Consider the following 18,811-nt stretch of genomic DNA (forward strand, 5'->3'; position numbering starts at 1 on the left):
CACAAAACGGTTGTGCAGAATGTTTCTGGCCTATGTTACAGATATCATTCTTTGGATCATTTTTCCAGGCAGCCAGCTGAAAGCAAGGCCTGGTATAATCGTGGAATTGTGCGATTATTAGGAAGTATGTCTCGCGACTTATTACTTGCAAATCTTGTTATATGTGTGACGACAAGATGAGGAGCCGCAAGGACCTTTGACAGTCAAGTTGTATATAACCCATAGGGCTCTCGTCTCAGTGGAGCTCTTGATACTCATATGTGCATCGCCTTTACTCCATACATCGAATAGTTATCAAGAAAACACTCGCTTAGTTCCTTACTAAAGATGGTTTCCATCACGCCAACCCAGCTAGCTAGCTGGACCCTATGCTTTTTCGTATTGGCCGTTCGCGCGCAGTCCGGTTGCAATCGAGACGAGTGAGTCTCACACATGGCGACAAACTGATATAAGAGGCCGAGTATCTGATTGCTTGATAGATGTTACAATGCGCTTTTCCCTTGCGACAATATACTTGGTCTCGCTGAAGCCGTGAACTACTGCTCAACCGTGGGCCACTACGGCGCCACCAACTATCCAGCTCGCGCAACAGCTGCTGTTAGTATAAACCAAACTAGTTCATAACCATTTGAGTCGAAGAGGTAATTGCTGACTGGAAATTCGGTAGTGTGGCAACACGGACAAGCGAGCATATATCTCTGCTTGTGCTTGTGGCGTTGCGTGCCCTTCCTTTTCGCCCACCGCGACTTCGTCTTCCACTACCATCGTTGAAACAATTCCAACCACGCTCACTACCTCAACTACGGTAGGAGGGGGTAATGGTCAGTCGTCACCCGGGTCTCTTACCTTGGTCCCATCGACAAGTAGCACTCCCACTACTGACTCTACCTCTGCCTCTGCCTCTGTTTCTGCTTCTACTTCTGCCTCTATCTCAGCCTCCGCATCCGTTTCCGCTCCCACATCTGCCCTGACTTCTGCGTCCGTTTCTGTTTCCGTTTCCGGTTCAACATCTGCTTCTTTAACATCCAACTCGACGATATCAAGTACCTTAAGCGTCAGATCTTCGGTTTCGGAAACCATATCTGTACCAACGACGACTACTTCCGCGACTACTATTCTCAGTGGTACCGGGCAAGCCTCGCACTCGTCGGAATCTGCCTCGACTATAGAAACAACAACTTCGGGCCGGGGATCATCACTTACCCTCTCAGTTACGACTTCAGTATCAACAACGACGGGTACGATATCCACAATTGTGACTTCAGATATTCCGGTCTCTGTTCCCTCGAATACCTCTAGCATTTTGTCGACCACAGGCTCGCATGTATCCGGAAGATCGTCTTCAATATTGTTGTCAACATTCACCACTTCGACTATTTCCGGCTCGGCTACAATTCCATCAGGGAACCCGATGTCCAGTAGCTCTGCGCGTTGGACAAACTCGACGTGTATTTCGGAATCGACATCAACCAACCCGGCCAATGGACAGACCACGGGCTCATCAACCATGTTGAATCCGACTGCTCCCACATCGGCCTCACCATTGACATCTTCGGGCATTATTGTAATCAACTCAACAACAACGTCGGCTGGATCATTACTCACCTCTTCAGGATCCTCATCTGATCCCACTCCAGTTACGCCCATCACTGTAAGCGGAATCACCCCAAGTGACACAACATGCGTCGAAACTCCGACCGGCAGCTCATTCCACTATTTCCCCAACTCCACCATTCACGAAGTCACCCCAACCCCCCTGCCCGGCGGCAGCGGTAGTGGGTACCTCTCCACCGGCGTTCCGTTCCCGTTCCCATCTTCTGCACTCAACCACACCTTTAGCAAATCTACGTCCACATTTGGATCACCAATCTCGACCTCGTCCAACAGCGACCCCTCTTGCACTTCAGCCCCTGCAATTGACTCCACAGTCGAGAACGGGGACTTTGAGACCGGACTCTCGCCCTGGAGCGTTGACTTAGTCGATATTGTATCAACAAGCTACAAGGTCACAGGTCCCGGCGCCGATGGGTCCTGCGGCGCATTCCGTGTTGATATGAGGCGGAACCTACAGACGGATGACTTGCGCGCAAATCTACGACTCGTCAGCCCATTAATCGCGCCGCCGCAACCACCCGGATCGAAGTGGGTGGTTTCATTCTGGGTGCGCTTTGGAACCGGCTCTTTTACCAACTTCACCGAAAACTACGATGCTAGCGACGGCTCCTACGTCAATTTGTACGCCAACGGAGCTGTAGCACACCGTGTAGACGCCACAAGCGTTGATACTGGTGGAAACTGGACTCATGTAAAAGTCCCGTACCTGACTGCGAGCAACGAGCGCATGCTTCAGCTCGTGTTCTCGTTTGCGCTGGGGGATAAGGCGGAGACGAATGAGGTGTGGATTGATAGAGTGGCTATGGATGCGGTTACCGAGACTAGTTCCACGGCTGTTGGACCGGTGAGTGCCGGTGTGACTTCAAAGCCTGTTGTAGCTCAGGGGTAGAGGGCTAGATTGTAGACAGTTTCTGTTTTTGGTGTTTGTTTGTAGGATAAGACTTTTTTGTATACTATATTCATATTGGGATATATTAGATTGTGTAGGATAGTTTTGGTTAGTTCCTTTGTTAGTAATTTTCCTATTGTCCCTGTAATATAACCCTATAAAAATCCAAATTGTCGTGTGATGTTTTTATTTTTATTTTGCTTTTTCTTCGTAACAGGTGAGAGGACGGCAAGACATAAAAGGAAAGTCGAAGAAACCTATCACATTTCACAAATCCGATGTACAAGGAGAGTTTACGCTAAGTCTTAGGTACATACAGTGGAGTTTTGTTTCGGGAGTGGCTTGTTGCTAGAGAGCTCATGCGTGGAAAAAATAAAAAAGTTTACCCCACGGCGACCCACGCTTCCTGCCCACTTACATCATGTTTATTAGCTTATATTACCTAGGTACCGTAGCCCTGTAGATACCTCAGAGCTTACCTTCCACCTGACTGGCGTTTGCGTTGCAGCGGCGTTAGCTGAAGAATTTCGATGGTGGGGCTCGATTTTGGGGTTGCCTTCCACTGTTTAGTTCACCACCCACCACCACTCACCCACTACCTCCACCTTACCTTGGTACTTTATCGCGGCGTTGTGTAGCTTTACCCGTCATTTCCCTCACCATATTCTCCATTTTCTTCCGTCTTCACGATAATCTTGTCTATATTCCTGTCCTACCCTGTGTTATGCTCATTAAATAGGACGACGACATTCCGTGCATTATTAAGGTACATCTCAATCCCGAAAGCAATTATAAGAAGCGCCATTGGACGCCGCAGCCTTACCCACCAAACCCCGCCGTCATAACATCGTAGGTAGCATAAGCTTCACAAAGCTACCTATTATTTTTTTTTTTCTCACGGCGAATGGCCCCAGAGACGACAATTATTTCCCGAATACAAGACATTGGAGGAACGTTGGTCAATTCAACGGCGGGAGCTGCCGCCTAGCTCTTATTTTGTCATTATCCCCTCAATAAAGACCTGACGTAGATTCGCGCGTGATCCCACAAGTCAATCCCCAGAACAAGATGATGTCAGCACAGCTCCAGCAGCCTGCGCAGGCTGGAGCTCAGTTGTCAGCATCCCAGAACCACACGAATAACACAACTGTTCCCACCGGAGCCGAAACATTACCAGGGTCCGTCGAACTCGAACCCCTACGAAATCGTGCGGGACACAGCAAAAGTCCCTTTGTACGAGCGCATGCCGACAGTCTTGTAGCATGGCAACTTCTAGACGACAATGCGGTCTCCAGAGCCAAGAAGGAGAACAAGCTCATATTCCTCAGCATTGGGTTCCTTGCCTCTCATTGTAAGTAAATATGACAGACTCACATAATTCATCAATACTAACTCTTCCTCCCAGACTGTTATCTTACTAGACAAGAGTCATTCTCTAACCCCAAAGTCGCATCACTACTCAATGAGAACTTCATCCCTATCCTCATCGATCGCGAGGAGCGACCCGACATCGACAACATATACATGAGCTACAATCAATCTCTCAGCGGAACTGGAGGTTGGCCATTGAATGTTTTCCTTACTCCCGAGCTAGAGCCTGTCTTCAGTGGAACGTATTGGGCGGCGCCCGGTGTTCAGGATGATGTCGCGGCGGAAAATGATGGAGTTGAGAAGCCTCTAGATTGGCTCGTCGTAATCAAGAAAGTCCTCGCTTCATGGGTGGATGAAGAACCTCGTGTGCGCGAAGAGGCTAAGAATATGGTGGTTGAATTGAGCCACATCTCAGCAGAGGGGACCTTGAATCACGCAGGAACCGACTTCCTGCAGCCTCACCAACATCCTGCTCAAACAGAGCCTTCCACTACGACTGTTGACTACTACAAAGAAGTCTACGGCGAAGTTGACTTGGATCAGATCGAGGAAGCTTATGAGCGAATCACGAAAACTTTCGATCCCATGTTTGGTGGGTTTGGTCTTGAGGATAAGTTCCTTACCCCTGCGAAACTTTCATTACTCCTGAGAGCTACGCGATTTCCCAAAGTTGTTCAAGATGTAGTCGGACCTAATGAGTGCGTCTACATAAGTGGCATGGGTCTTCACACTCTACGAAGAATCGCCAATGGCGCCGTTCATGATCACATAGGGGGTGGTTTCCACCGATACTCCATCACAAGAGACTGGTCTCTACCTGCATTTGAGAAGATGCTGATTGACAATGTCTTACTCCTTGGTCTTTTCCTAGACGCCTGGCTCTTGTCCGGAGGTACCAAGTATGATGAATTTGCAGACGTGGTAACCGAGATTGCCGATTACATTGTCAGTGACAGGCTTCTTTCACCAAAAGGTGGTTTCTTCACCAGCGAAGCAGCAGACTCATACACCCGAAAGGGCGACAAAGTCATGCTCAATGGTGCTTATTACCTGTGGACGAGAAAGGAGTTTGACGCTATCGTAGGCGATGAACAAGATAGCGAGATTGCTGCTGCATATTGGAATGTCCATGAGCATGGTAACGTGGATCGCGAATACGATCCCCACGACGAGTTTCTTAACCAGAATGTTTTATGCATCGCTAAAAACTCCGCGAGATTGAGTAAGCATCTAGGCATCCCGGAGGACGAAGTGAGGCAACGAATTGCAGCTGCAAAAGAGAAGCTGCGTGCACATCGAGAAAAGGAACGTGTTCATCCAGACGTGGACACTAAAATGGTCACGGCATACAACGGCATGGCCATTGCTGGGTTAACAAGAACGGCCCTAGCATTACTACATACGGGTACCGAAGAATCAGGAAGAGCACAGAAGTACTTGGAAGTAGCCAAGAAGGCGGCTTTGTTCGTTAAAAACGAACTGTGGGATAACGGAAAGAAAATTCTCTACCGAGTATACTCTGAGGGTCGTACCGACATTGAAGGGTTCGCCGAAGACTATGCGTTACTAATCGAGGGCCTAATTGAGCTTTACGAAGCCACTACCGAGGAGTCTTGGCTTGAGTGGGCGGATGAGTTACAAACACTCCAAATCCAACTCTTCTACGATAACCCTACGCCTACTCCCACGACAGCCAACGCTAGATGCGGAGCCTTCTATTCTACGGTTCTAGGTGCACCGTATACGCTGCTCCGCATCAAGGATGCGATGGATACGTCGCAGCCGTCTGTCAATGCGGTGTCAGTGTCGAACTTGTTTAGACTAGGCGGACTATTAGGCGACAAGAAGTACATATACCTAGCAAAGGAGAGCGTCAACGCCTTTGGTGTCGAAATGTTAGAACACCCGAATCTTTTCCCTGGTCTGCTATGCGGTATTATCCCCTGGAAACTAGGCGGTCGACACTGGATCGCAGTTGGCGATAACCCCGCTTCTGCACCATTGTCTGTGTATCACAAGGCGGCCCGAGCTGCATTATTCACGCTCCGTTACCACGCCCCCGAGAAATCAGGTTCGTGGTTAAGCAAGCGAGACCCGAGAGCCACAACTTTCCCGAAGGAACCAGGCTTTTACACACTCACTACGGATGGCACATATCGCAGGCTAGGCGACAATGATCTACTCCAAGTCGACGCATTCTACGCACCCCACTCATCCCATTCGTCTCACCCACCAACCCCTCAACCCTAGGATGACTCGCGGGGCGTTGGTCTGGGTCCTGGTCAGCATTGGGTATCGCACACGGTAGTGTTCTCGGTAGTTTACGATCCACATTAATTTCAACCATTGTTTTCAAAGTAACGGGGTCGGACGGATTTGAAAGGTAGATACCAACCAGAAGGGAGGCGTCTATGGCTTTTATTTTTCAAAGGGGGGTGTTTAGGGGGGAAGATGATGTACTCTTATAAGTTCTTTCTGTTCTTCTGCATTGCTTGGCGATTTGCATAAGTACCTAGACGACCACTACGACCTGAAATGTTTAGATGAAATTTGTATGTTGAACGAAACGATTGGTGATGTTTAGGGGTTATATGTACTGTGGTGGAAAGAAAAGAAAAGAATAAAATCGCAATTCTCAATGGTAATTCTAACTCGTTTTTTCTATGTTCCTGGTGACTTAACTTCAATGAGTTCGCGTGGTGTATCTGGGTATTTAGATGAGTCATGTTACTGGATTCGTACAACGCCACGATCACCATCACCAAAAGCATAAACACATATTCAACTATCTTCTCTTTTCATACAGTATCATTTAAAAGGGGGTATCTACCTATTCTACAGTCTTGAACCATAGACGCAGGAGGTGGTGATTGTAATCAGTGTCACCTCTTTCTTCTCCCTACTCAGAAAAAAGGTGGACAGACAAGACGGAACAGCCGATAACTCCAAGTGCTAATGCGAGTATTTTGAATTTTTGTCTTCTCTTTCGCCGGATAAAGGGAAACCCTGGCAAGTTCCTTCGCTTTCGCTGCTCGCCCTCTTCCCCTTTCCTTCCTTCCTTGTCCTTCCTTTCTCTACTCCCGACATTGATGTGGAGATGCTTTCCGTAGGTTGTGGTTGTACAAACGAAATGAAACGTTGGGTACCCGTGAGTTGGAAGTATTTGGTTCGATCGTCTGAGCCTACTTCTCGTAGTTCTCATCCACGTCCTCCTAGGCGCGTATAAATTGATCATGAATCCGACCTTCATATCGCATCCATAGCATCGTCAACACTCCTCCTATCACGTCTTCGTTACGCTGCCCCCAGCCGTAGGTTTCCTATTCATCAAGTTTCCGAAAAACTTAGCCAGCGTATCTGTATCCACTGGTGGTGCTCCCTCTTCAAGTTGCGACTCATCGTCCAGATGCGGTTCGGGAGATTGTCCATAGGCTTGTCGGTCCTATTATTGGGTTAGCTTTTGTTCAGTATTGATTGGATTGGAGTGATTTACCTTCAGCCGCTGGACCATGTCGTCGGCATCCACTTGAATGCCTCCCATGTTGAACTGGACTGGACCGATGTGGTCACTAATCATATCATCAGTGGCGCCTTGCGCAAACGTATTATCCTTGCCGGCTTTCTCGTCGGCCTTCTTCGCTTGCTCAAGTCGCTCCAACTGACTCGCGAGGAAGGCTTGTGTGTCGGCTGAAGTGACCTCTAACTTGCTTGTGTCCTGGTTTCCTTGAGCTAATTGTAAAGCGTCAAGACTTGTATCTTGAACTTGCTCTTCGTAAAGTAGCACGGCCGATCCTTCGGACTCGTCCGTAAATTCGGTATCTCCTAGCATTTGGTGCTTGACGTCGTTTGTGGCTTCTATCTTGGACGTTGGGAAGGGTTTGTCAAGATCTATTGACCACCCTTCACTAACTTGCTCGACGTCGAAACCATCGCGTAGGACTCGAATCTTGCCCCATGAGTCCCAGTTCGGGGGCACCAAAATTTTATCTCGGTCGATAACGTTCGCTTTTAATGAGGCGCGTTTTAATAATGAATGTATTCCGAGACTGGCGTGAATGAGACTTTGTAAGGGCGATGGTATAGAGGGCGTCGTGTAAATTAGAGAAGCTCCGTCTAGTTGCGAGTTAGCAAATAACGGTCATGGATACTAGAATTATGACATACGCCTTAATAAGACTGTTCGTAAATATTGAAGCACGAGATCGAACTTCTCTTCTTTCCAACTTTGAGTTTTTTCTAGTTCGTTTATCCGCTCGGACTAGGACGTGGGTGTCAGTATTGCAAATATGGGGGTTGATCTAGGAAAGCTCACATTCTGGCATACGACGCAGAGCGGTAAGCCTAGAGCATCCTCCCACTCCCCGGGCCCAAGGGGTAGCGCAACGTCTCCTTCTGCCGCCACTGCGCCTGTGCCATCTAAGTTCACGGATCCGCCTGTTCGTCCACGTTCCCTCCAGCTAATCATGACTTCTTCCATCGTCTCTTTGCATTCCACGCTAAGGGACATAATGACGGTTCGTAGTAACAGGAGCCATTCTCGTAATTGTCGCATCCACAACCACGGTTGCGACCAGTCGAGTAATATTACTATTAATGTGTTGGAGATAGATTGCGGTGTCAAAAGCGGTTGAATGAGCGAGGTAAAGGAGGGCGCAGGACTGGTGAGTAGATAGAGCGATATTCGTGCTAAGATATCTAGTACTGGTCAGCACCGGTAATATTCTAACCTTCGTCGTTACTAGTCAGAACGGTATTCGACTAACCCTCTTGATCTGCGTCTAAGACGTTATAATAAGTGTATCCAAGAGCAAAGTTATTCGCTATCGGTGGGACCTTATGATTATTTCGATCTATATTCTTTCGCCCGTCGTTACTCGATAAAGCTTCGAGGAAATCTCGTTGCGATTCCACGGAACCCCCTATTATTTACATCTCGTCAGTCGCCTAGGTCCAGCGATTCGGGGGATACGGGTTGTTCGTACCAAGGACTAGCAAATTCTTCTCAGGTAACCTCTTGCCGCTGGCGACAGAGTCGAGCATAGAGCTCCACATGTCCTTTTTCTGATCATCCTTCTTTCCCTCCGAGCTGGTACCTACTGAGGCACTCGTATACGTAGAGAACCGGTTCGAATTGGCCGTCATGTTTGATTTCGGTCGATTGGTAGCATCGGGGAGGGAAGTTAAGTATGCGCTTATGTGGAAGTCCAAGCGTGCGTAATCGGGTTGCGACTAATTGTCAGACCCTTAGAACGCGTCTTAAGGGTTAAATTTATAACCGAAACGCGTAGGGAATGACGATCTATTGCTGGACCCTTATTCTTCTCTTTCTTCTCTTTTCCCTCCTTTTTCCTAATTTAGTAAAATAATTTAAGAGCTAGGGGTAGGTAAAAAGAAAGAGATGTGACTTAGACAATAGAACAAAGAAGTTTCAAAAGTGGAAAAAGAGCTTGGTGGATATTGGGAAGTCGGTATGTTCTCTAGTTTCATGGGCGATTTAGATTTTTCCCTTTCAGCATTATAAAATTAAAAAACCATCTATCATTTTCGTTCCCCTTGAAGCTTCCAACCAAACCTGGGCATTTGATTAAGGCCTGGATCGCTGGGATTTAGTGGATCTTTAGGTGTCTACGGTCCGACGTTTCCCCAGTGGACAAGCAGTACAGGGGTTCGCGGGGTACCTAAATGTCAAGGTACAGGTACCTATATGCGGAGCACGGTACCTTAACGTTCGGAGCTTATAGTGGATTTTTGGTTTAGCTATGACAACACCAACCTCCTAATCTCGGTATAGCTTCTGCAGCCTTGCAGCTTAGTTCGTCATTTTTCTTAAACAATTCATAGCCTTCTTAAGCTCCTGATTATTTATTCATGAGTTGTCATTACGACAGGTGACACCTCTTCGCGGCGCGATGAATCAAATACGAGCCATCCAAGCGCTCAACAAGCGCGAAATCGAAAACGGAGTGTCAGTCACCCCCCAATTCTCTTTGTAACTTGTCTCGAAATCCAATTAACGACTTCTCTTCCTAGACCCCCAGAAGCGTCCTGGCACACCGACTACCGCGACACCGCCTTCATCAACTTCGGCGGCCTGCCCTACGAACTCTCCGAAGGCGACATCATAACAATATTCTCGCAATTCGGCGAACCGGTATTCCTCAAACTAGCGCGCGACAAGGAATCCGGCAAGAGCAAAGGCTTCGGATGGCTCAAGTACGAGGACCAACGAAGCACCGACCTCGCTGTGGATAATCTAGGTGGTGCTGAGATCGCGGGGAGGTTGGTACGGGTTGACCACGCGCGATATAAACCCCGCGACGATGAGGATCCTGAGGAGTTTAAGGTTAGCTGGGAGGATATCGTGCGTCGTGAAAAGAAGGCGAATGGGGAGGATGTGGATATGCAGGATGTGACTAGTGAGGAAGAGGAGGAGAGACGGCCGATGATTAGGGAGGAAATAGAGCTGGCGAAGCTGATTGAGGATCATGATGAGGATGATCCGATGAAGGGCTTCTTGATCGAGGAGAAAAAGAAAGAAGTCGAACGCGCGTTGAGGAAGGAGGGCGAGCAGAAAGAGAAGAGAGATAAGAAGGATAAGGATAAGCACAGACACCATCACCATCGAAGTCACCGTTCTAGGAGGGAGGATAAAGATAGTGAGGAGCGCGACCGCCACAGGAGGTCTAGAAGGGATGAAACGCCTCCCGCGAAGGAAAGACTAAAGAGGGATGTAACCCCAATTGCGAAGGATAGGGGTAGCCGAGAGCGTGATGAGACTCCTCCAAGGCGAAGAGATGTTTCTACAGATCGCGCGCGGAGGAGACGTGACGTTGATCATGATAGGCATCACGACAGAGATCGAAGAAAAGATCGTGATGATAGAGGCAGGCACGAAAAACGGTCTAGACGCTACGTAGATGAGGACAGGGATAGAGATAGAGATCGCAAAAGTCGACGGAGAAGCAGAAGCAGATCTCCTCGATCATATAGGGATTGACGATGCTGTCTAGTCGCTGAATAGAGATACCCCCCCCTTGAAGCCAACGCTGTTTAAATGGCCTTTGTAAGCACCTATCCTAGTGCAAAGTTATGGTACCGCCCCCCAACCAGATAAACGCCAGATCCCATACCATATACTCCGTGCTGAATTCCCATGCCGATTCGAATCAATACCCCCAACGCGACTCTGTGGATCTACCAACCATGATTCTACGGGCTGCTCGTAATATTCCCTGAGCTCGTCCTAATTCCCGAGATATTTCTTCCATCCTTCCCTAACGACAACGGTACGACCGTCTTCCTCCTTGAGTACGAATTTTTCCCATCTTGCGTCCTGTCCAGCACCGACAACCACAAGGGTCCCCTCATCTACCCAGCCGATGACACCTTTCATTGGCCTACTAGTGCCTAATACAGTGTTGTCTCCTCGAGCTATCGCGCTTGCGGGGCTAGGGAGGAGGGGCTCTTCACCCGTCTCGAACGGTGCAGAGGTGAATGAGTAGACATCGGAAAAGGGGCCAAATGGAATATTGCTTAAAATACCCCATTTATTCTTAGCCTCGCTGGAACTGCCGCTGCTTGGTGCTGGTGACACTGGCCTAGTTTTGCGTGGATTAGGGACGTCGAAAATATGTAAGCTCCCCTTGTCCGAGGTACAAGCCAGCATGTTTCCGGATGGGCTGAAACGTAACGAATATATAGTAGCAAACTCGCTGCCGCGCCGTCGCTCTCCGAGCTTTGCACAACTACTTGTGGAGAAAATGCGAACAATCGTGCCCTACATACAATTAGTTTAATAGAACACATGAGACATCGGATTTATGTACCTTCTCGCTTGCTGTGGCTAATAATTCCCCATCCGAACTTAGCTGCAGCGCCCTCAAGCTGGAAGAATGTGCGGGGATAATGCTGACACTGTCTGTCGCTAGCTGTACGACTTGAACCTGGCCGGCTGTCCTACCGGGGAAAACAAGATATTTCTCGGTTAGACAGCAAAGTCCGAGGAAATTGTCTGCCGTCTCATATCTCGCGAGTGGCTGAGGTGGCTTTTGAAAAGCATATACACGCACGCTGTTCTGCAGGACCACGGCAATTCTCGACTTAGAGATTTGGACACCGCGAACAGCAGTAAGAGTCGCCAACTCAAGAGCTATTTTACCCTTGCTATCATCCCATATTATGACTTTGTTCTGTGGGAATTTGGGTGAACGGCCTCCACCCACGAGAGCAAGGTAATTAGCATTCCCCATCATTTGGACAAGTCCGAGGCCCGCATTGAAAACTGTACTCAATTAGACTCATTCTTCTTGAGCTGTATCCGAATATTGTCATACCTCTTGCGGTTTGTATTTGGCTAGAATTAGATAGGAAAACTAAAATCATGTGTCAGTATGGAATGTAAGGGTAGAATGAGTCACTATGGTGAAGCATACTGCAAAATCCAGAATCTAAACCAACAACAAATCGACTTGCGTCGCTGTTGAAGGTGACAGAAAGAGCAGCATGCTCGCTGGGAGTTTCGATAACTGGACGGGTATTCATGATTGCTTATTGGTAAGCTAAGCTGACGATGGCAATCAATGTAAAGAATGATATAAAGTGATGACGACAATAGCGGACGAAGTGAATGAATTGAAGATGCTGTGCATCAAAGGGAACCAGATAGTTCGGGATGCGTCTTGGTGTCCCAGATCATAGCTGTATGGCACATTCGTGAAACTATCCCGTCTAGGCTGCCTGGAATGGGTCAATTCATTGATGGTGGATATACGTGATATACGTAATAATAAGCGCTGGCCCGCCTGAGCTTCGGGGATACTTGGCCAACAAAGCAGAAGCGATTGAAGACGGATGGAAAGATAAAACGAATGAGACGTTGATAAATTGAAGAGGATCAAATATAAGATTCTAAACAAGTAGTGAAAAGAAAGACGGCATTTAGCTGTAGATTAAACTATCGCAAGCTTGTGGTCTGGACGTTCAAATGTTGCTTGAAGGTGGATTGTAATATGTTGCGTAGGTACAGTATACGTGAATGTTCCATGGGTACATTGAGGTGGTATGGAGATTCAATCCAGCTCAATTGATGGAGATGTCGGTGCACGGGCCATTTATAGTGGTAAACCTTGTTTGGTTTGTTGTAGGACCCGATTACTCTTTTGGGGTAGGAGACTTGTCAAACCATCCAGCTATTATTGTCATTCGAGTCAGTGGCGTTTCGTAAGAAGGTTAATTAAGAGATGTGGCTGTGTATAAACTGCCGATATAGACTTTTGAGGTAATATGTGATGTATTATAGCTGGAAGTAACGGTGAAAGCTACCTTGGATTAAATGATACTAATAGTTCGTTCCTTCGTCATTACAATAGATGGATTGAATGGATCTTGCCATTTTGTATCTCCAGCCTCGTGTTAATTTGGGCACGGGGAAGTAGCGTTGAATTACTTCCAGACAACCCTGCCTTGTCCAATTAAATGTACGTACACTTGTATACTTGTATTTTTTATTAAGTTTTGGTGCTATCAAGCTTAAGCCCCTGAATTTAGGGGAGAACAAAGGTGATCCGTGCTCTGATTTGGTGCCTTTCTAGTGGTCCCATAGCCCCTGTCCGGTCCCCGTCTGCGGCAACCATTTTGTGGTGTTGAAATTGCACTTTTTTTTGGAGAGAGGAGAGGAAGGAGAGAGCCCAGAGCCATCAACAGCTTTGGCGTGAAGCGAAAACCCGAACATTTTTCAAATCTTTTCGGTTTCCCTTCATCAACACACACCCAGCTGTGATCCCCCCCTTTCACATATCACCCGTTTTGAGATACCCCCATTTGCGAAGATCCCGTTTCGTTTGACGATTACACACCTGTCATCGTCAATCATTTGTTAATTTCAAATTCCCTCTGTTAGCGGAACCTCGTCACCCCATTGCGAATCCCCAAGCCTTAGCCTAATAATATGTCGTCCCCAGCGGTGAGCCTCCCCTTATCACGCTACCACCCAATTGCTTCGCTTTTTGCATCTGCATTCTGCCTTATTACCCGTATTTCTACTATTCAGCTATAGACATTTACATTTATCTTTTGTGCACCCTGTACATACTGTCGGTATACCTGCTAATCTGCCATGATGCGTTCACAGAAGATGATGCGCCGGAAGAAGAATGTCAAGAAGGGAATTCAGTTTTGTCTGATGGTCTGTGGTGCTTCAGGAACAGGTATAACCACCCTCCGACTTTTCGACGCGTCCGACATGCCATCCCTACCTAGACACCAGATTCGAGGCTATTCCTTTCTATTCAATATGCTAACCCCGGCCATCATCCTATAGGCAGAACAACCTTCGTCAACACTCTCTGCAGCAAGAGTGTATTGAACCACAAGGACTCCGATGATGCTAGCGCCGCTCACGTCGAGGATGGTGTCAAAATCAAGCCCATTACCGTTGGTTAGTTTATCTACTAGGTTTAGAAGCACCATTGATTCTAATTGTCTATTTTAGAGCTTGAATTGGACGAGGAGGGTACCCGCATCTCCTTGACCATTGTTGACACCCCCGGCTTCGGCGACCAGATCGACAACGAAGCTAGGTATGATACAACACGTCCTAATAATGTTATCTATAGCTACTAATGCTTCTATCTACAGCTTCTCAGAGATTGTTGGGTATCTCGAGAGACAATATGACGACATCTTGGCCGAGGAGTCGCGTATCAAGCGAAACCCCAGATTCAGGGACAACCGAGTACACGCTATGTTGTACTTCATTACCCCTACTGGTCATGGGTGCGTGATTTCTGCTAGCCTCCCACTCTGCCCCTTGCTTACAACTTGAGTAGTCTCCGTGAACTCGATATCGAATTGATGAAGCGCCTTGCCCCCCGTGTCAACGTTATTCCCGTTATTGGCCGAGCCGACTCTCTGACTCCCGCCGAGCTTGCTGAGTCGAAGAAACTCGTTATGGAGGACATCGAGCATTACCGAATCCCTGTCTACAACTTCCCCTACGATATTGAGGAGGATGACGAAGATACTGTGGAGGAAAATGCCGAGCTCCGAGGTCTTATGCCCTTTGCCATAGTTGGTTCTGAGGAGGTTATCGAGATTGGTGGTCGAAAAGTCCGAGCTCGTCAATATCCTTGGGGTGTCGTCGAGGTTGACAACCCTCGTCACTCCGACTTCCTAGCTATCCGATCCGCCCTGCTCCACAGCCATCTTGCCGACCTTAAGGAAATTACCCACGATTTCCTTTACGAGAACTACCGTACCGAGAAGCTTAGTAAGAGCGTTGAAGGAGGTGCTGGAGTGTAAGTCGCCATTCGAATTGTTATTATGGCTATCGGATGCTAACATAATATTCACAGTGACTCATCTATGAACCCCGAAGACCTGGCCTCCCAGTCCGTCCGCCTAAAGGAGGAACAACTCCGCCGAGAAGAGGAGAAGCTCCGCGAGATCGAAGTCAAGGTCCAGCGCGAGATCAACGAGAAGCGACAAGAACTTTTGGCCCGCGAATCTCAACTTCGCGAGATCGAGGCAAGGATGGCACGAGAAGCCGCTGCTGCCTCTGGCACGCCCGAGGCGAATGGCGACGATGGCAACTAAGTGGCCTAAAACGACATCTTTTCTATCTCCTACTTCTGGTATATCGGCAGCCAGACAGCAGTACGGATTGTGGCGTTGGGTGTTTGATATCCCCTAGTCCCTGAATCCCTCTTAACAAAGACCGTTTGAGACGACACGTTATACGAAAATCCAGAAAAAGCTAATGGTTGCATGGTATGCGCGAATCACTGAGGGTTTGGTGAACTTGTCAGGAATAAAACCCGGGCGGAAGTTGATATCCACTATTACTTATTGCATGCCCAGTTTTCGGAAAAAAGGACGATGGTACAATGGGAAAGAAAAACAGCCTTGTCTTACCCAATTTTTCATATTTGCCGACACATCCTATGGACAACACGAAGGCGGTAGAGGAGATAGCTGCCTTTGTATCTTTTGCGAGTCGATGTCCGTTTTACTAGTTGCAAACTGCGTAGCTTTTTTTCTATTTTCGCGCCCCCTTTTCTCCTAGTATTAGTGCCTTCTAATGCAGATATCAATATGAATTTTCTTTGATGTCTACTAATATTGAGATTGGCATTCAGTTATAATTGCTATGAGCTAATGAATACATATTGCTTTTCATTGTATGTTTGCCCTTGGATAGAGATATCATTATGTGAGATTTAGCATAGTAAGGTTATATAATGCACTCGAAGACATATTCCCTCATCAATAATTTCTAGAGCTACAGGCATTACATCAAGGATTTAATTATAAACATTCATTTAGCCCCTTCAGTATTAGGAAACGAGTTTGTTGATTAGGCTACTTTATTCTCGCTTGTTGTATCGCAGTCGGATTTCATGAATACAACTACCTGGGTAATCTTGCTATAAACCTCACTGACCACCAACACGAACCACCTCTAAAAATCAAGGTCCAATAATTCCTCCAATTTAACGCCGCTCCCTAGAATCATACATACTCAAGGAAAATTAGGAAATCAATACGAGTCCTGCAAAGGTTGTAAGGCAAATCAATTTTCCATCAAGGAGTTGACCATTTTTCCCGTGTGAAAGAAAGTCCATAATCCATGGTTAAAATCTCATTTCCCGACACCCTAAAACCCTCTATCAATCCTCTATAACTGCCTAATTGTTACTCTGGCTGTTTAGGATACGTAGGATGGCTAGGAATAGGTTGATGATGTCCAAGTACAGGCTGATCGCAGCGGCAATTTCCTCTTCGACGTGGTGCTTGCGGAGGACGAGTTGGGTGTCGACTAGGATGTATCCCGAGAAGATAAGGGCAGCGAGACCACCGTAGATAAGTTCGCCGGTGCTGCTAGCGGGTAGGAAGACCATCATGAAGCCGAATAACAAGAGACCCCAAAGCGCGCCGAAAAGGTAAGGCATCCAGGATGTGAAGTCGTACTTAGTCTGGCAAGCGAACAGAGTCAAGAAGACAAAGATTCCACCGGTAAGAATAACAGCGTTGAGCACGATCTGCGTCTGGTAGAACGAAACGATAACCGAGATAGTATAAGCCTCAAGGAGCGTGAAACCGGATAAGAAGAGTAGGTTCGTGGGGTACGACTTGCGCTTCCAGTAGGTCAAGAGCATAAATACGATCGATCCGACGAGAGAAACCCAGACTAAAGCAGAGTGCGACTGGATCCAGGTCTTGTACCCCTCGCTCCAGAAACTGAAACCGCTGACGACGGCTGTGGCGATGAGTTGTGCGGTTAGGATCGTGTATACTTTTCGGATGAACTGGTTGCGGATGTCGATCGTGGCTTCGGCGACCGACCCGCCGAATTTAAAGTCATCGGGGATGTTGTCTTCGCTGCTGCGCGGCGCGGCGTCGAAGATGCCGGTGGAGGTGTTGGTTTCGGCTTGTTGGTAGGAGGGCGGCGCTTGCGACCAGGTGCCTGCGTCGGGGTCTTGCGTGGGCGCGGGTTGGTATTTTGTGTTGGCCGCCATCGTTTCTTTCGTTCGGTCGATGAATAGAAGGTTTCGCGAAGTTGATGGGACAAAAGAAATAGAATGCAGTAATGATCTACTGGTGCCTGGTGTTGATGAACGGAAATGGATCGTTTAGGTGGGAGGTAGGTAAGAAGAGGATGGCGAATCGCGGGGCGCGAAGGTAAGACAGGTGACGGGCCTGCTGAGAAGGCTGTGCCATCATAGAAGCAAAGTAGTGGGTCCGCGCTGCCCAGGTGCTTCTGGTAGGCTCTAACCTTAGTCATTATTTCTATGACTTTGATTGGCTTGTAGTAGTGACTCCGAGGTTACACGTGTGGCTGGAGATTGAATGTGGCATAAACTAACTTTAAAGTGCGGGGCGGTATCTAGCTAAGTCTTCGTAGGTCCAGACCTTGGATGGAATTTCTTTACTTTTCACTTATAATGTCCAATCATTGAAGTCTAACGTATTAAAGTATTGTCTAAATGCTAGCGCTTCAAGACGCGTGGCATATCTTCTATTTCTTACAATTAGGGGAATTAAGAATTGACGCTACCCTTTTTGAGCTCTACATTCCTCGGGTTGACATTGGACCTTTCTACGTATGGGGGAGAAACTCCTTCAGTAAAGTCCGCATGGATTCCCCGCTCTCAAACTAACAAAGCCTTGGGGAATTAGACGAACAAGTTACGAGAACGTCGGACATGCAGTTGTGCGGTATTCGAAAAGTCTTATTCGCCAGAACCTCATGTGGGTAAGTGAAAGAAAACGGCAAGCTATCAGGAGCTTACTCTCCTATTGGATATAAAACTACCTAGGTACGGGTAGCACATGTCCACAACATTAAATACTAGGTACGGTAGGTCACATCGAAGGTAGGTAACTGACGGCGGGGAAGGAGGAGCATGGGAAGTGATGTGACAGATAACATGACCTTTCCAGGTGTCTTTACCTTGAGTACCGGTATCCGTACAAGGAAAGTACCTACATGAGCTACGTAGTAGGTTATATAGCTCATCTAGTGAAACGAGGTTTAACACGCTACAAGATCTAAACTCTACGCAAGCGTGTGGTTTACTTCGAAATATGCGTGAAGAAAGGGGCAAGCGTAGAGTATCAATCTTATACTTTGGATTGTTTCAAGATTACCTATCTACCTACATACATCTAGCAATGCAGGCTAGCAGTTGTGTAACCCACTTCAAGCAATGAAGAACCACCAGAGACAGAGAGGGTCTCAACAAAAAAAACAGCCCAGGCGGCTCGAGGTTGAATACTACTATATTAAAATAAAAGCAACCTAGGTCATGTAATTCCATATGCATGTTGATCGCTGATCTATACCATAGCATGATCCTGTTTTTGACTAGGTACTTGATCATCTACCCAAAAAGTGGCAGGTTTGGAAACATCTGAACACGCTATATAGATGCGTGTAAG

General features: G+C 47.4%; 7 protein-coding genes across 7 annotated transcripts; 4 read left to right on the forward strand and 3 right to left on the reverse strand.

Moving 5' to 3' along the window:
- The first annotated feature begins 963 nt into the window (after positions 1-963).
- F4822DRAFT_114150 (uncharacterized protein) lies at positions 964-2,679 on the forward strand. Its single transcript, XM_051452503.1, has one exon. It carries the CDS (start codon positions 1,412-1,414, stop codon positions 2,501-2,503), a length of 1,092 nt encoding a protein of 363 aa, XP_051317812.1. The 5' UTR covers positions 964-1,411; the 3' UTR covers positions 2,504-2,679.
- Positions 2,680-2,998: 319 nt separating this feature from the next.
- On the forward strand, positions 2,999-6,596 carry F4822DRAFT_389486 (uncharacterized protein). The gene is made up of 2 exons (XM_051456965.1): positions 2,999-3,854; positions 3,909-6,596. The coding sequence occupies exons 1-2, from the start codon at positions 3,572-3,574 to the stop codon at positions 6,122-6,124; spliced, it is 2,499 nt and encodes an 832-aa protein (XP_051317813.1). The 5' UTR covers positions 2,999-3,571; the 3' UTR covers positions 6,125-6,596.
- A 40-nt stretch (positions 6,597-6,636) lies between these two features.
- Positions 6,637-9,435, reverse strand: F4822DRAFT_389487 (dynein light intermediate chain-domain-containing protein). Its single transcript, XM_051456966.1, has 6 exons — positions 8,857-9,435; positions 8,638-8,793; positions 8,187-8,569; positions 8,039-8,132; positions 7,368-7,987; positions 6,637-7,316 (listed from the first exon to the last, which is right to left on the reverse strand). The coding sequence occupies exons 1-6, from the start codon at positions 9,014-9,016 to the stop codon at positions 7,158-7,160; spliced, it is 1,572 nt and encodes a 523-aa protein (XP_051317814.1). The 5' UTR covers positions 9,017-9,435; the 3' UTR covers positions 6,637-7,157.
- A 348-nt stretch (positions 9,436-9,783) lies between these two features.
- F4822DRAFT_425259 (uncharacterized protein) lies at positions 9,784-10,871 on the forward strand (the record flags this gene model as incomplete). Its single annotated transcript, XM_051460303.1, has 2 exons — positions 9,784-9,839; positions 9,905-10,871. 2 exons carry the CDS (start codon positions 9,784-9,786, stop codon positions 10,869-10,871), a joined length of 1,023 nt encoding a protein of 340 aa, XP_051317815.1.
- A 123-nt stretch (positions 10,872-10,994) lies between these two features.
- F4822DRAFT_114269 (WD40 repeat-like protein) lies at positions 10,995-12,674 on the reverse strand. Its single transcript, XM_051452505.1, has 4 exons — positions 12,307-12,674; positions 12,208-12,246; positions 11,701-12,155; positions 10,995-11,651 (listed from the first exon to the last, which is right to left on the reverse strand). Exons 1-4 carry the CDS (start codon positions 12,413-12,415, stop codon positions 11,118-11,120), a joined length of 1,137 nt encoding a protein of 378 aa, XP_051317816.1. The 5' UTR covers positions 12,416-12,674; the 3' UTR covers positions 10,995-11,117.
- A 1,317-nt stretch (positions 12,675-13,991) lies between these two features.
- Positions 13,992-15,466, forward strand: F4822DRAFT_425261 (Septin-domain-containing protein; the record flags this gene model as incomplete). The annotated part of the gene is made up of 6 exons (XM_051460304.1): positions 13,992-14,079; positions 14,193-14,309; positions 14,364-14,451; positions 14,510-14,647; positions 14,701-15,168; positions 15,226-15,466. 6 exons carry the CDS (start codon positions 13,992-13,994, stop codon positions 15,464-15,466), a joined length of 1,140 nt encoding a protein of 379 aa, XP_051317817.1.
- A 780-nt stretch (positions 15,467-16,246) lies between these two features.
- On the reverse strand, positions 16,247-17,958 carry F4822DRAFT_114221 (transmembrane BAX inhibitor motif-containing protein). Its single transcript, XM_051452504.1, has one exon. The coding sequence runs from the start codon at positions 17,386-17,388 to the stop codon at positions 16,558-16,560; it is 831 nt and encodes a 276-aa protein (XP_051317818.1). The 5' UTR covers positions 17,389-17,958; the 3' UTR covers positions 16,247-16,557.
- Between the last annotated feature and the right edge of the window lie 853 nt (positions 17,959-18,811).

The sequence above is a fragment of the Hypoxylon trugodes genome, assembly GCF_022578975.1.
Source record: "Hypoxylon trugodes strain CBS 135444 unplaced genomic scaffold F4822scaffold_2, whole genome shotgun sequence".
NCBI lineage: Eukaryota > Fungi > Ascomycota > Sordariomycetes > Xylariales > Hypoxylaceae > Hypoxylon > Hypoxylon trugodes.

Excerpts from the sequence above, each read along its gene's own strand:
- F4822DRAFT_114150 (XM_051452503.1), top strand. The coding sequence starts at position 1,412 with ATGTCCAGTAGCTCTGCGCGTTGGACAAACTCGACGTGTATTTCGGAA.
- F4822DRAFT_114269 (XM_051452505.1), bottom strand. The coding sequence starts at position 12,415 with ATGAATACCCGTCCAGTTATCGAAACTCCCAGCGAGCATGCTGCTCTT. Across the intron at positions 12,247-12,306 it reads TTTAGATTCTGGATTTTGCA|TTTTCCTATCTAATTCTAGC; the intron begins GTATGCTTCACC and ends ACATGATTTTAG. Across the intron at positions 11,652-11,700 it reads TAGCCACAGCAAGCGAGAAG|GGCACGATTGTTCGCATTTT; the intron begins GTACATAAATCC and ends AATTGTATGTAG.
- F4822DRAFT_389486 (XM_051456965.1), top strand. The coding sequence starts at position 3,572 with ATGATGTCAGCACAGCTCCAGCAGCCTGCGCAGGCTGGAGCTCAGTTG. Across the intron at positions 3,855-3,908 it reads TGGGTTCCTTGCCTCTCATT|ACTGTTATCTTACTAGACAA; the intron begins GTAAGTAAATAT and ends TCTTCCTCCCAG.
- F4822DRAFT_389487 (XM_051456966.1), bottom strand. The coding sequence starts at position 9,016 with ATGACGGCCAATTCGAACCGGTTCTCTACGTATACGAGTGCCTCAGTA. Across the intron at positions 8,570-8,637 it reads CTTAGACGCAGATCAAGAGG|ATATCTTAGCACGAATATCG; the intron begins GTTAGTCGAATA and ends GACCAGTACTAG. Across the intron at positions 7,317-7,367 it reads ACATGGTCCAGCGGCTGAAG|GACCGACAAGCCTATGGACA; the intron begins GTAAATCACTCC and ends ACCCAATAATAG.
- F4822DRAFT_114221 (XM_051452504.1), bottom strand. The coding sequence starts at position 17,388 with ATGGCGGCCAACACAAAATACCAACCCGCGCCCACGCAAGACCCCGAC.